The sequence below is a fragment of the Penaeus chinensis genome, chromosome 13, assembly GCF_019202785.1.
Source record: "Penaeus chinensis breed Huanghai No. 1 chromosome 13, ASM1920278v2, whole genome shotgun sequence".
Lineage (NCBI taxonomy): Eukaryota > Metazoa > Arthropoda > Malacostraca > Decapoda > Penaeidae > Penaeus > Penaeus chinensis.
The window spans coordinates 26,929,181-26,944,180 of NC_061831.1; the positions used below are offsets into that span (position 1 = coordinate 26,929,181).

General features: G+C 43.4%; 2 protein-coding genes across 2 annotated transcripts; both read right to left on the minus strand.

Moving 5' to 3' along the window:
- Window positions 1–4,049: 4,049 nt before the first annotated feature.
- On the minus strand, window positions 4,050–6,081 carry LOC125031641 (putative proline-rich protein 21). Its single transcript, XM_047622524.1, has 7 exons — window positions 5,706–6,081; window positions 5,425–5,495; window positions 5,196–5,273; window positions 4,829–5,019; window positions 4,504–4,726; window positions 4,234–4,357; window positions 4,050–4,147 (listed from the first exon to the last, which is right to left on the minus strand). Exons 1-7 carry the CDS (start codon window positions 6,079–6,081, stop codon window positions 4,050–4,052), a joined length of 1,161 nt encoding a protein of 386 aa, XP_047478480.1.
- A 5,399-nt stretch (window positions 6,082–11,480) lies between these two features.
- LOC125031642 (DNA-directed RNA polymerase II subunit RPB1-like) lies at window positions 11,481–14,547 on the minus strand. Its single transcript, XM_047622525.1, has 5 exons — window positions 14,409–14,547; window positions 12,881–13,079; window positions 12,635–12,752; window positions 11,990–12,303; window positions 11,481–11,688 (listed from the first exon to the last, which is right to left on the minus strand). Exons 1-5 carry the CDS (start codon window positions 14,545–14,547, stop codon window positions 11,481–11,483), a joined length of 978 nt encoding a protein of 325 aa, XP_047478481.1.
- Between the last annotated feature and the right edge of the window lie 453 nt (window positions 14,548–15,000).

Genomic DNA, 15,000 nt, shown 5'->3' on the forward strand with positions numbered 1-15,000 from the left:
GGAAATCTATATAAAAAGGAGGATTGATAACCTTGATAAAAATCTAGTGTAATGTATGCATCATTACAATTTGAAATTTATTAAACTATCGTCGAAAAATAAATGAAGCACAAGCTACAAGCCATTAGCGTGGTATCATTACACATTTAATTGTATAGTGGCAATAATGCTATCAGGTGCAAAAATAATTTCAGCAGTGCGTATATCCTTTATCGACCCTCCAGATGGCAGTTGAAATGAAAAGTGGCCGCGAGGGGCTGGCCTGCCCCAAAGGAAGGCCGCAGTTCAAAATCGCAATGACTGGTGTCGTTTTGTGAAATATGTATACCTGTTTTGTTTCGACGCTTATTCATATTCTTACGTAAGTACAAATATTTGCAAATAGAACATACTATACACAAACATACACACACACACTCACTTTCTCTCTCTTTTTTTTCTCTCTTTCTTTCTCTCTCTCTCTCTCTCTCTCTCTCTCTCTCTCTCTCTCTCTCTCTCTCTCTCTCTCTCTCTCTCTCTCTCTCTCTCTCACACACACACACACACACATACATAAGCGCGCGTAACAATACATCAAGCAAAAATCATGCATTATCATAAGCTCTTTCGCAGGCGCCCATTAAGAGAATAAATCATTCCTGAGATCGATATGAATAAGGAATTACACGATAAAACACAGGGGTGAGTGTAGAAACAAATGTACTTTTCACGGATTACACAAAAGCTGCTGTAATGTGTAAAAAAGTTCAAATGTCTTAGCGATTGATTGTTATGTTGGTCGTAATGATATGTACAAGGTATGTTCTTTCCTATTATATAACCAGTGATTTAGAATTAAACGAAAATTCGATATTCACTTTGGTATCAAATCCTTGTCATTTTGTCCTTTGGGTTAATTGTAAACGTTCCAGTAATTCCTCAGCCTGTAAACAAACGTCTAAGGGCAAAAAAAAAAAAAAAAAAAACTGGTGTGCTTCGTTCTGCTTTTAATTTATACGAGTTTTGGGACGCATCCAGCTTATGCAACATGCAACTAAAAGCACTGTCAACTTGGGAGAAGGGAATGTGTTGTAAAAAAAATCACACCTATATGACGCTCCTTATTTATCAGATTCACCTTTTTCCTCTCTTTCTTTTTTTTTTTTTTTTTTTTTTTTTTTTTTTACTACTGACAAGAAATTCAACTACTGTGAGGCACAGTCAGTTCAAACGGACTCTGATTCAACTTCCAAAACTGATATCGGTAGGAGTCCAGGTCAGCGGTGTTCTTAGGGATGTGTTTCTAGCTTCCTGAAACGAAAAAAACGCGACTCCTAATCAAGTGGAAGTAAAATAACGAAGGGAAGAACAAGAAAACACACGAATATGCCGAAGGCCTTTTCGCAGTTTTTTTGTTTTGTTTTTCAGGGCAACGGCATAACGCAAGCTTTGAAGGAGCAATATGGCGAAAAGGTCCTTCGGATTTTTCATGTGTTTTCTTGTTCTTCCTTTCGTTTTATTTACAATTTGTTCGGTATGAACCCTAATCACGTGCAGTCGTAAAAGTACATGCCCCTTTTTATTGCAATTAGGAAATCATTGTCTATCTAAACTAATTCACTTTCACGATCTAATCCATGGCATCGCGCACCTTCCTGACGTTTTGAAGGCTATTGATAAGTACTGGACGGAGGAACGCAACGTAGCCTTCACCGTTTGACGGCACAGTAGACATTTTATGTATTCGTGTGTGTTCCAATTAATCGTGTTGATACATAAATGCAGTACTTCATTTATTGAATTTGATCAGAATATATCATTGATACCAATGTGCAGCCATTGACACGCAAGAAATAACACATCTCCGTTTACAGTGACTCACTCTCTCTTTAACGAAGGACTCGCTGAATTGCTTTCGGTGACGCCTTGTTTTTTCCTTGCGTGATTCATCAGATTATTTCAAATTTTAAAGCTGTTTTAGATGAAAACTGTTTTTTCCATTAAGTTTATTAAGTAATCCAACCCGTGCTACAGGAACTGAAATCCTAAAATATGAGACATATTGGAAATCTAACCAGTTGTTTTTAGCAAACCTGCTATCGTATTTTTTCCTTTACTCCATCGCAATAACAGCTAATAATAAACATGTTATGTTCATTTACAGTACCACATACAGTGATTGGCTAATGAATTTCGAAGGAATTCTATCTGTTGCCACGGAGACGAAGCCAAAAACTCCCGTCCTAGAAAGAGGGAGGAAGAGCAGACGCCGATAATAAAGGTGAGGAGGAAGGAGGGGGCGCGCAGGCTGAGCGCAGGCCAAGTAAAAGGCAGGGCAGCGGTAACCAGGTGGTGGGCAAAAAGGGCGCCATATTAAGCAGGTGACATTTCAGATGCGACGCTGTAGCGGGGATGAAAGCGAGCGTCTTCGAGTGCTCGCGAGATCTCATCTCCTGCAGGATGAAGGATAATCCCCAGGTGGGTTTTGGATCCCACAAAATTGCTTCCCAATCCTTTTTTACTGCGGAGCAAATCCCCTTTCCGAGAAACCAAACATTTTACTGTAATTGTGAAAATGCTTTTGGGTGCAGCATTAGCACTTGGGTGGCTTATCTGGGTCATAATTAATTTACTCAGTGTTTATTTTTAATGGTTTTCTTTTATAGATACTTTCTCTGTGCAATATCTGCTTTAATTTATGATCGTGTGTTGATCCTATTAGGGATATAAGTTTGAAATGTGTGTACCACTGATTTGATTGCTTATTTTAAACACCTAGCAATCAATTTTGTACGATATACGTCTGTTTTGGAGCTAGTGACTGAGATATAGTGTTAATGCTATTGATATTATGGTGGTCGGGAAATGTTGTGAGTGATATTGCCTATGTCTGTCCTATGATGCAGTTTTGGTGGTGACTCTCTAACTGTTTTTAATTTCAATCCTAAAATATTATTTCTTTCCACAACCAGAATCTTTTTATCCGCTATGCTTAATGAAAACTGACGCGCTGATATTTCTGCCCGGGTAATACAGGTAAATCCCTTAAAAAATGAAGTTGATATAACGATTTGAAGATTTGATTTCATTCTCCTTTTTCCATTTCACTTTTTGAGGGTGATGAACTCTCCGTGTTATGAACTCAATCAGTGGGATGGAATGAAATGGAGTCTTCCATCCTGGCAACACAAAGGAGACAAGGTTTCTTGGTGCAACAAAGGAGACGCATTGCAGTTTTATTTGTGCGTTTCGCGCGCGCGTCAGTGTGTGCGTTCGTGTGTGTGTGTGTGTGTGTGTGTGTGTGTGTGTGTGTGTGTGTGCGTGTGCGTGTGTGTGTGTGTGTGCGTGCGTGTGTGTGCGTGTGTGTGTGTGTGTATGTGTGTCTGTGTGTGTATGTGTGTTGTGTGTGTGTGTGTGTGTGTGTGTGTGTGCGTGCGTGTGCGTGCGTGTGCGTGCGTGTGTGTGCGTGTGTGTGTGTGTGTGTATGTGTGTGTGTGTTTGTGTGTGTGTGTGTGCGTGTGCGTGCGTGTGCGTGCGTGTGTGCGTGTGTGTGTGTGTGTGTGTATGTGTGTGTGTGTGTGTGTGTGTGTGTGTGTGCTTCCTCACCACGGGTGAGGTGCCCCTAGCCCTCCAGGAACTTGTAATTACATAACAACCGTGATTCTCAAAGACTAGGGACATTGTCATAATTAGTATTGATTCCTGCTGACTGCTGAAGTCACTTGCTCCCCAGGTATCAGCAGTACACCAGTCACTAATCCAAGGGTCACTAATCCCGTCCCAATTCACAAGTCCCCGTTCACCAGTCGCTACTAACTGTTCACCAGTCCAAGGGTCACCAATCCCCATTTAACAGTCACCAGTCTCCGCTCACCAGACCCTGTCACCAGTCCCCATTCGCCAGTCACCAGTCCCCTTACAACAGTTACCAGTACTCATTCACCAGTCCCCATTCATCAGACACCAGTCCCCGGGGATTGGTGACTAGTGGACAGGGGGTAATGGCTGTTGAACAGGTGAACGGGTGAATGGTAACTTTTATATGGGGACTGGTGAACAGGTAATAGTGACTAGTGTATGGAGACTGGTAACTGTTGAACAGGGACAAGTAGCCGGAGATTGGGGGCCATTGACTGCTGAACAAGGAATGGTGACTGGTGAATGGGGACTGGTGAGTAGGGATTGGTGAATGTTGAATTGGGACTGGTGAGTGGTAAACAGTGAGTAAATAGTGATTATCAAATGAGGACTGACGACTGGTGAACAAGTGACTGGTGAATAGGGACTTGTGACTGGTGAAAAGGGAATGATGACTAGTGAATTGAGACAGGTGACTGGTGAACGGGTAGTAGTGTTTTGTGAACGGGGACTGGGGACTCTTGAACAGGGAGTAGTGACTAGTGAATGGGGATTTGTGCCTGTTGAAAAGGAACTGGAGAAAGGGGAGTGGTGACTGGTAACTGATGAATAGGTAGAAGTGAATGGTGAAGGGGGACTAGTGCCTGATGAACAGAGAGTAGTAACTGGTGAACAGGGACTAGTGGATGAGGACTTGTGACTGTAGAACGTGGACTGTTGACAGGAGAACGAGGACTGGTAACTGATGAATGGGGACTGATGAACTGGGAATGGTAACTGGTGAATGGGAATTAGTAACTGGTGAACTGGGACTGGTGACTGGTTAATAAGGACTGGTAGCTGGTGAACTGGGACTAGTGACTGGTAACTGTTGAATGTGGACTTGTGACTGATGAATGGTTAGCAGCAACTGGTGAACAGGGACTGGTGACTGTTAACTGGTGAACAGGGATTGGTGACTGTCAACTGTTGAACGGGTCTGATGACTGGCGAATGGGAAATGTTAAGTGGAGAACAGGGTCTGGTGACTGGTGAATAGGGACTGGTGACTGTTAAACGTGGAGTTGTGATCGTAAACAGGGACTGGTGGCTGATGAATGGGAAATAGTGACTGGTGAACAGGGACTTGTGACTGTAGAGGGGAACTGGTGTGTAGTAGTGACAGGTGAAGAGGGCTGGTGTCTGATGAATGGGGAGTAGTAAATGGTGAACTGTGTCTTGTGACTATTGAACTGGTATTGGTGACTGTTGTATTAGGACTTGTGATTGTAGAATGGGAACTGGTGACTATTCAATGGGGACTGGTGTCTAGTGAACTGGAACTAGTGACTGGTGAACAGGGACTAGTAATTGGTTACCTGAGACTGGTGACTAGTGAATGGTGACCGGTTACTGGTGACCTTTGAATGGCTTGGTGTAGGGGTACTGACTGGTGACTATCGAATAGGAACTGGTGGCTTGTGAACTGGAAATGTTGACTGGTAAATATGGTATATAGATACGGGTACTGGTGAACAGTGACTTGTGCCTTTTGAACTAGAACTCTGTAAGAAGGGGACTGGTGACTAGTGAATGGATAGTACTGACTGGTGAACGGGAACTAGGAACTAGTGAACTGGGACTAGGTGACCAGTGAAAGAGGACTGGTGAAAGGTGGACTGGGAGTAGTGAATGGTAAAAGGGTACTTGTGACTTTTTAAAAACGACTAGTGATTGTTGAATAGGGACTGTTGTCTGGTGAATGGGGAGTAGTGACTGGGGAATGGTGAATGGGGACTGCTGAAAAAGTAGTAGTGATTTATTGAATGGGAAGTAGTGGCTGGTGAATGGGGACTGATGAATGGGGATTGATAATTGTTTAACAGGGCCTGGTGACTGGTGAATGGAGAGTAGTGACTTGTTATTGGTGAACGAGGTCTGGTAACTGTTGAATGGGGACTGGAAACTGGTGAATGGGGACTGGTGACTGTTAAATGGGAAGTGGTAATTATTGAACAGGGATTGGTCATTAGTGAACAAAAAGTAGTGACTGGTAACTGCTAAACAGTGACTGGTGAATGGGGAGTAGTGACTAGTAAATGGGAACTTCTGAGAGTAGTGACTGTAGAACGAGAACTGGTTACTGGTGAATAGGTAACGATAATGATCGATGAACAGAGTGGTGACTGGTGAACTGAGACTGGTGACTAGTGAACGGGGCTGGTTACTGGTAAACGGGGACTGGTGACTATTGAGAGGGGACATGTGGATGATGAGTGGGTACTAGTGACTTGTAACTGTTGAACAAGTGTAACTAGTGACTGGTGAACAGGACTGGTGGCTGTTCAACAAGGACTGTTGAATCATGAAAGGGTAACAGTGACTGGTGAACTGGGACTGATAACTGGTAAATGGGGAATAGTGACTAGTGAACTGGGATTGGTGACTGTTGAATAGGGGACTAGTGACTGGTAAACAAGTGACTGGTGAGCAGGGACTGGTGATTGGTGAATGGGGAATGGTGCCGACTAAACCGGACTGGTGACTGTTGAATGGGGACTGGTGATTGGTGAATGGGTACTGGTGACTCGTGAACTGGATTGATGACTGGTGAGTGTTGAATGGGGACTAGTGACTTAGTGAAAGGTTCTGGTGACTGGTGAATGGTCCACGGGTAGTAGTGACTGGTGAATGGGGAATGGTAACGGTGAATGGGGAATGGTTGATGGGTGTTTGTGACTGATGACTCCTCAATGGGTAGTAGTGATTGATGAACATTAAATGGTGAACAGGGATTGGTAACTGGTTAATTGGGACAGGTGAGCTGGAACATACATCTGGTATGTACACTGATGACTTGCGACTGTTGAATGGGGTTTGGTGAATGAGTAATAGTGACTGTTGAGAAGTAGTGACTGTTAAACTGGGACTGGTGACAGGTAAATGGGGAGTAATGACTGGTGACTGTTAGATGGGGACTGGTGAACTGGAACTAATGTCTGGTGACTGATGAACTGGGTCTGTTGGATGGAAACTTGTGAATAGTGAATTGGGTGACCGGTGAATGGGTAGTTGTACTATGTGACTTAAACAGGTTCTGATGAGAGGTGAGTAGGGAGTTCTGATTGGTGTACTGAGTGTGGTGACTGCTGAATCGGGAGGACTGGTGAATGGGAACTGGTAATTGGTAAACCAGGACTGGGGACTGTTCACTGGGGAGTAGCGACTGGTGAATATGACTGTGAACAGTGTCTGGTGAATTGGGACAGGTGACTGGTGTCTGATGAATGGGGAGTAGTGACTGGGGACTGGTAATTGGTGAACGGGTATTAGTGATTGGTGAATGTTCAAAGGGTAGTAGTGACGGGTGAATGGGGAATGGTGCCTGGTGAACAGGTTTAGAGCGTGGTGACTGATGAATGGGAAATAGTGCCTGGTGAACAGGGAATGGTGACTGGCCGAAGGGGACTGATAACTGGACAGGTATTAGAGACTGGTGAATGTTCAAAGGGTAGTATTGACTGGTGAATTGGGAATGGTGATAAATGAATCGTATATTAGTTACTGGTCACTGTTCAACGAGTAGTAGTGACTGCTGAATGGGGAATAGTGACTGGTGAATAAAGACTGGTAACTGTTCAACAGGGAATGGTGACTGTTTAACAGGGAATGGTGAATGTTCAATGGGGACTAGTGACTGTTCAGTGGAGACTAGTGACTGTTCAATAGGGACTGGTGCCTAGTGAATGGGGAGGAGGGACTGGAATGGGTACTTGTGACTGTTTAACAGGGACTGTTGTCTGTAGAACAGGACTGGTGTCTGATATTGTAAGTAGTGACTAGTGAATGGGGACTAATGCCTGATGAACGGGGAGTACTGACTGGTAAGCCAGGCCTGGTGACTGGTGAACTAGGCCTAGTGACTAGTGAACAGGACTGGTGAACAGGGAGTAGTGATTGCATAATGATGAAAAATAGTGACTGTTTAATGGTGATTGGTGAATTATGAGTAGTAAATGTTGATCCGGTAGTAATGACTGTTGAATGAAAATTGGTAATTTGTGAATGGGGAATAATGACTGGTGAATTGGTACTGGTGAATAGGTATTAGTGACTGGTTCAATGGGTAGTAGTGATTGATAAATGGGGATTGGTGACTGGTGAACAGGAACTGCTAACTGTTCAACAGGGACTGGTGATCAGTAAACTCGGACTAAATAACTAGTGAAAGGGGACTGGTGATTAGTGAACAAGGACTGGTAAATGGTGAGTGGGTAGTTGTGACCGATGAACTGGGACTTGTGATAAGTGTAAGGGGCCCATAACTGGTGAACTGGGACTGGCTACTAGTGAGTGGGGACTGGTGACCGGTGAACTATGTGACTCTTCAACAGGTGTTCATTACAGGTAAGCAGGGAATGGTGACTGGTGAATGGGGTGTAGTGATTGGGGAACGGGGACTTTACCTGGTGACTGTTCAATAGACATTATTGACTGCTGAACAGGTAGTAGCGACTTAAATGGGGATTGGTGTCTGGGGAGTAGTCATGGAGGAGTGGGGATTAGTGACAGCTGATTGGGATGTAGTTACTGGTGAAAGGGTAGTAGTGATTGGTGAATTGGGATTTATGATTAGTGAAAGGAGATTGGTGACAGGTGAACAGGGAATAGTGACTGATGAATGGGGATTGGTTACTGGTGAAATGGGACTGGTGACTAGTGAACGGGGGCTGGTGACTGTTAAATAGGTATGGTGAATAGTTAACGAGGAGTGGTGACTTGATTGGGTACTGGGGCTAGTGACTCATGATTGGATAGTAATGACTGGTGAACAGGGACTGGTGTCTGATGAATAGAGAGTAGTGACTGGTGTACAGGGACTGGTGTCTCTTGAACTGGTGACTGGTGAACAGGAAGTAGTGACTGGTGAATGTGGACTAGTGTCTGATAAATAGGGGAGTAGTGACTGTTGAACTGGGAACTGTTGACTGTAGAACAGGGATTGTTGACTGTAGAAAGGGACTGGAGTAGTGACTGGTGAGTAGGGGACTTATGACTGGTGAACTGGGATTGGCGACTAGTGACTAATGAACAGGAAATGGTGATTGGTGAACAAATAATAGTGCTGGGTAAACAGGACCTGTAACTGATGAATGAGTAGTGATTTGTGAAATGGGACTTGTGGGTAGTAGTGGCTGGTCAATAGGAACTGGTGAATGGTGGATTGGGACTTTTAACTGTTGAACGGGCAATAGTGACTGGTGAACAGGCACATGTGACATGTATCTGTTGAACAGACATTGGGGACTGGTGAACAGGGAATGTTGAATGGTGACTGGCGAACAGGTAGTAGTGACTAGTGATCTGAGACTATTATCTGATGAATGGGGCACAGGGACATGTAACTATTGAACAAAGACTGGGTACTGGTGAATAGGGAATGTTGAATGGTGACTGATGAACAGGTAGTAGTGACTGGTGAATGGGGACTGGTAAATGTTCAATGGTTACTTGTTGAATGGGGATTGGTAATTGGTGTAATGACTGGTGAATGGGAACTGTAAATGTTGAACGTGGAGTAGTGACTCGTGGACATGGAATGGTGTCTGGTGAGTGAGGAGTAGTGACTGCGGATTTGTTACTGGTGAAATGAGACTGATGACTAGTGAACGGGGGCTGGTGACTGTTAAATGGTGAATAGTTAACGAGGAGTGGTAACTTGATTGGGCACTGGGGCTGGTGACTCATGAATGGATAGTAATGACTGGTGAACAGGGACTGGTAACTGGTGAATGAGTGGTAGTGACTACTAAATGAGGACTGGTGACTAGTGAATAAGGACTGGTATCTGGTGAACAGAAACTAATGACTGGTGAACAGAGACTGGTGTCTATTAAACTGGGACTGGTGACTGTACACCAGGGACTAGTGCCTGGTGAATGGTTAGTTCTAGTGGACTGGGACTGGTGAAAGTTGAATGGGGACTGGTGATTGGTGAAAGGGGAGTAGCAACTGGTGAACTGGGACTGGCTACTTTTGAATTGGAACTTGTGGGCCTTCGAAATTAAACTAGTGACTATGGAACGGGGACTGGTGACTTTTGAACAGGTAGTAGTGACTGGTGAATTGGACTAGTGAATTGGAACTTGTGATTCTTGAAATGGGACTAGTGACTGTGGAATGGGGATTGGTGAACAGGTAGTAGGTGATTGGGGACAGGTGACTGGTGAACAGGGACTCATGACTTTTTAATGAGAAGTAGTGACTGGTGAACAAGGACTGGTAACTGGTGAGTTGGTGTCTGTTGTATAGGTAACTGAGATTGGTGTTCAGGGACCAGTAATTGCTCAATGGGTATTAGTGACTAGTGAACTTAGAGTAGTGACCGGTAAACAGGGACTGGTGACTAGTGAACAGGAACTAATGACTGGTAAACTAAGAGTGGTATCTGTTGAACTGGGACTGGTGAATGGGGATTGGTGACTGGTGAACTGGGATTGATGAACATTGAACGGGGACTGGTGACTGATGAATGAGGACTGGTGATCGGTGAACGGGATCTAATGATTAGTGAACTGGGATTGGTGTCCATTGAACAGGTAATTCAGATTAGTGATTGTTCAATGGGTACTAGTGAGTGGTGGACTTAGAGTAGTGACTGATGACCAGGGATCGGTGACTGGTAAACTGGGATTTGTGACTAATACAAGAGAATTGGTGAAAAGTAAACAGGGAGTAGTAACTAGTGAATGGGGAATGATGTCTGAATGGGGATTGTGACTGTGAACTGGGACTGGTAACTGTTGAACTGGGACTGGCAACTATTGATGAGGTACTGGTGAATGTGGAGTAGTAACTGTGTTACTGTTCAAGGTTACTAGTAATAGGTGAGTGGGGAGTATTGACTGGTGAATGGGAACTGGTATCTGGTGTATGGGGAGTAGTGACTGGTGAATGGGGATTTGGTGACTGGTGAACTGGGTCTGGTGACTTGTGAATGGGGACTGATGATTGGTGAAAAGGGACTAGTGAACAAGTAGTAATGACTGGAGAATGGTGATTGTAACTGATGAACAGGGAGAAGTGAATGGGGATTGCTGACTGGTGACTATTGAATGGGTAATGTTGACTTGTGAATGGGTAGTAGTGACTGATGAATGGGGACTGGTGACTAGTGAATGGAGACTTGTGAATTTTGAACGGGAAATAGTGGCTAGTGAACAAGGACTGGTAACTGATGAATGGGGACTGGTGTCAGTTTAACGTATAATTGAAATTGGTACAATGGGTACTAGTTGCTGGTGACTAGGGAACTGGGACTGGTAACTGGTGAACTGGAACTAGTGACTGGTGAACTGGGACTTGTGACTAGTGAATGGGGCCAGGTGACTGGTGAACAGGGACTTGTGACTTTTGAACGTGAAGTAGTGACTGGTGAACAAGGACCTGTAACTGGTAAACAGGGACAAGTGTCTGTTGAACAGGTAATTGAGATTGGTGACTAATGGGTACTAGTGACTAGTGAACTTAGAATAGTGACTGGGACTGGTGACTAGTGAATAGGAAATAATAACTGATGAACTAAGACTGGTGTCTGTTGAACTTGGACTGGTGACTGGTGAATGGGGATTGGTGAACTGGGATTGATGACTAGTGAACTGGGACTAGTGACTGATGAATGGGAACTGGTGATTGGTGAAAGGGGAGTAGTGACTGGTGAATGGGGACTGGTGAACTAGCACTGGGGACTGGCAACCTGGAATTTCAAATGAGACTGGTGAATGGGGACTGGTGACTGGTAAATTGGGACTGATGAACTGGTACTGGGGACTCGCAAACTGGAATTTGTGACTCTTCAAATGAGACTGGTGACTGTGGAACAAGAATTAGTGACTTGTGAACGGGAAGTAGTAACTGGTGAATTGGGACTAGTGACTGGTGAACAGGAACTAATGACTTGTGAACTGGGATTTTTGTCTGTTGAACAGGTAATTTAGATAGGTAAACAGGGACTAGTAGCTGTCCAATGGCTACTAGTGACTAGTGAACTGGAAATGGAACTAGTGACTAGTACACTGGGACTTGTTCAATAGGTACTAGTGACTAGTGAATTTAGAGTAGTGACTAGTGAACAGGAACTAATGACTGGTGAACTGAGACGTGTTTGTCAAACTGGGACTGGTGACTGGTGAATGGGGATTTGTGACTGGTGAACTGGGATTGATAACCAGCAAACAGGAACTGGTGACTGATGAATGGGGATTGGTGACTGGTGAATTCAAATGAGACTTGTAACTGTGGAACAGGAATTGGTGACTTGGGAACGGGTAGTAGTGACTGGTGAACGGTAAGTAGTGACTGGTGAATGGGGACTAGTGACTGGTGAATGGGAACTAATGAGTAGTGAACTGGGATTAGTGTCTCTTGATCAGGTAATTGAGATTGGTGAATAGGGACTAGTGACTGTTCAATGGGTACTAGTGGTGGCTGGTGAACTTAGAGTAATGACTAATGAACTGGGACTGGAACTAGTGATTGGTGAACCGGGACTTGTGACAAATACAAAGGCATTGGTGAAAAGTGAACAGGGAGTAGTAACAAGTGAATGGGGAATGGTGTCTGATTAATGGGGACTTGTGACTGGTGAATTGGGATTGGTGACTGGTGAATGGGAATTGGTGACTGGTAAACTGGATCTAGTGACTTGTGAAAGGGGACTGGTGACTGTTGAATGGAGACTGATGATTAAAGGGACTAGTGACTGTTGAGCAAGTAGTAATGACTGGTGAATGGTGACTAGTCAATGGAGACTGGTAACTGGTGAATGGGTTGTTGTGACTGGTGAACTGGGACTCTTTAATAGGGACTTGTGACTAGTGAACTTGTGACTGCTGAAAAGTAAACAGTTGTAATGACTGGTATAGTGGGACTGGTGACTGTTGAATAGGGGCTGGTAAGTAACTGGTGAACGGGGACTTGTAACTGGTGAATGCGGAGTAGTGACTAGTGAATGGAGACTAGTGTCTAGTGACTATTGGGGGGGAACTTGTTTATGATACTGTACAGCGATTTGATATAGTGATTGTAGAACAAGGACTGGTGAACGGGTAGTAGTGACTGGAGATGGGGATTGGTGACTGGTGAACTGGGACTAATGACTAGTGAACGGGGACTGGTGACTGTTGAATAGGGACTGGTGACTGATGAATGGGGACTAGTGTTTGGTGAACAGATGCTGATAACTGTTGAATTGGGGCTGGTGACTGTTGAACGGGAAGTAGTGATTGGTGAACGGGGACTGGTGACTGCTGAATGGGGACTGGTAACTGGTGGTAGCAGTAGTTGCAGTAGTAGCACTAGTAGTAGTAGTGGTAATCCCAGTAGTATTTATATTAGTAGTAGTAACAGTAGTATTAATAGTAACAGTAGTTGTAGTAGTAGTAGTAGTAATAGTAGTAACAGTAGTATTTATATTATTAGTAGTAACAGTAGTATTTATATTAGTAGTAGTAACAGTAGTATTATTAGTAACAGCAGTTGTTGTAGCAGTAGTAATGGTAGTAACAGTAGTATTTATATTAGTAGTAGTAACAGTAGTATTAATAGTAACAGTAGTATTAATAGTAACAGTAGTTGTAGTAGTAGTAGTAATGGTAGTAACAGTAGTATTTATATTAGTAGTAGTAACAGTAGTATTAATAGTAACAGTAGTTGTAGTAGTAGTCGTAATGGTAGTAACAGTAGTATTTATATTAGTAGTAGTAACAGTAGTATTTATATTAGTAATAGTAACAATAGTATTTGTATTAGTAAAAGTAATAGTAGTAGTAATAGTAGTGGAGGGTAGATGTAAAAGTCGTAGTAGTAGTAGTAGCATGAGTGGTGGTAGTAATATTAGTAATAGTAGTAGTAGTAACAGTAGTAGTAATAGTAGTTAATATTGGTAAAGATGACGTTTATCTAGCAAATACAAATATAAAAAAAGAATGGCTGAGCCTCCTGAAAACTAAGGTGCGCGCGCGCGCGCGCGTGTGTGTGTGTGTGTGTGTGTGTGTGTGAGAGAGAGGGGGGCGGGCGTGTGTTTGAGCGTGTGTGTCACTGTCATTATTGTTTTCATTCACATTCTTTTCCTGTTATCATCATTATTGCTACCATTATCATTATTCTTAAGTTATTACTAAGGCTATTTAATGCACTGTCGGTGTGTTGTATTATCAACATCGCTTTCATTAAGAATGGCTGTTACGATTTACAATATTTAGAATGTTTAACTGTTCTATTGGCACTGGCAGACAAAGTTCAAGAAAACTACACACTCACACAAAGATACACAGATTTATTAATCCAAAATGAAGTCTTAATATCAGTCCACCAGTCCCTTTTATATGTGTATATATCTTCATGATCATCATCATCTTTATCATTACTTATGTTAGCACCCGTATTATTAAGACTATATTATGGTAACTGTCATCACCACTATCATTATCATTATTGTGTCTTTGTTATCACTTGTTATCAATGCAACTGCTTTAATATTTACTGTTATTATCATACATAAGTATGTGTGTAAAGAGCCTTGCGTTACGAACTATGAGTATAATATTCCACATAGTTGTATATTTCTCCCCGAAAGAGCGGACGAGGAGAAGGAACCGCCGCGTAATAGGGCAAGGAACCGACATGATTTTGCAGGAAGTTATGGAGGAAGATCTTCAGCATAAAAGCCATTATTTTCCGGCCAATCTCCGGGGCGAATGTTTCTCAAGTTAAGCCGCAGCTGTGAACCCCTTTTTGGTCGACGCTTGTGTAACAAGGCGCTGAGGTTATTTGAGGAGGGTCTACGTGAGTTCGTAGGCGTGTGTGTGTGTTTGCGTGCGCGTGTGTGTGTGTCCGTGAGTGTGTATGTATGTACATATATACATATACATACATACATATATATATATATATATATATATATATATATATATATATATATATTGTGTGTGTGCAGCGACTTAGTATAGTTACCTTGTCAAGACATGCGGGGCATGCGTTTTCCCTTAAATGGCTGCACGATAGACCATGCCAGCCCGAGAACGCCCGACCCAACAGCCCCATCCGCCGGCGCTCCTCGGCCCGTCCCCGACCGTTCCTCCCGCAACGGCCTCCCGCTCCTTCAATTCCGCAGTAATCATCCCG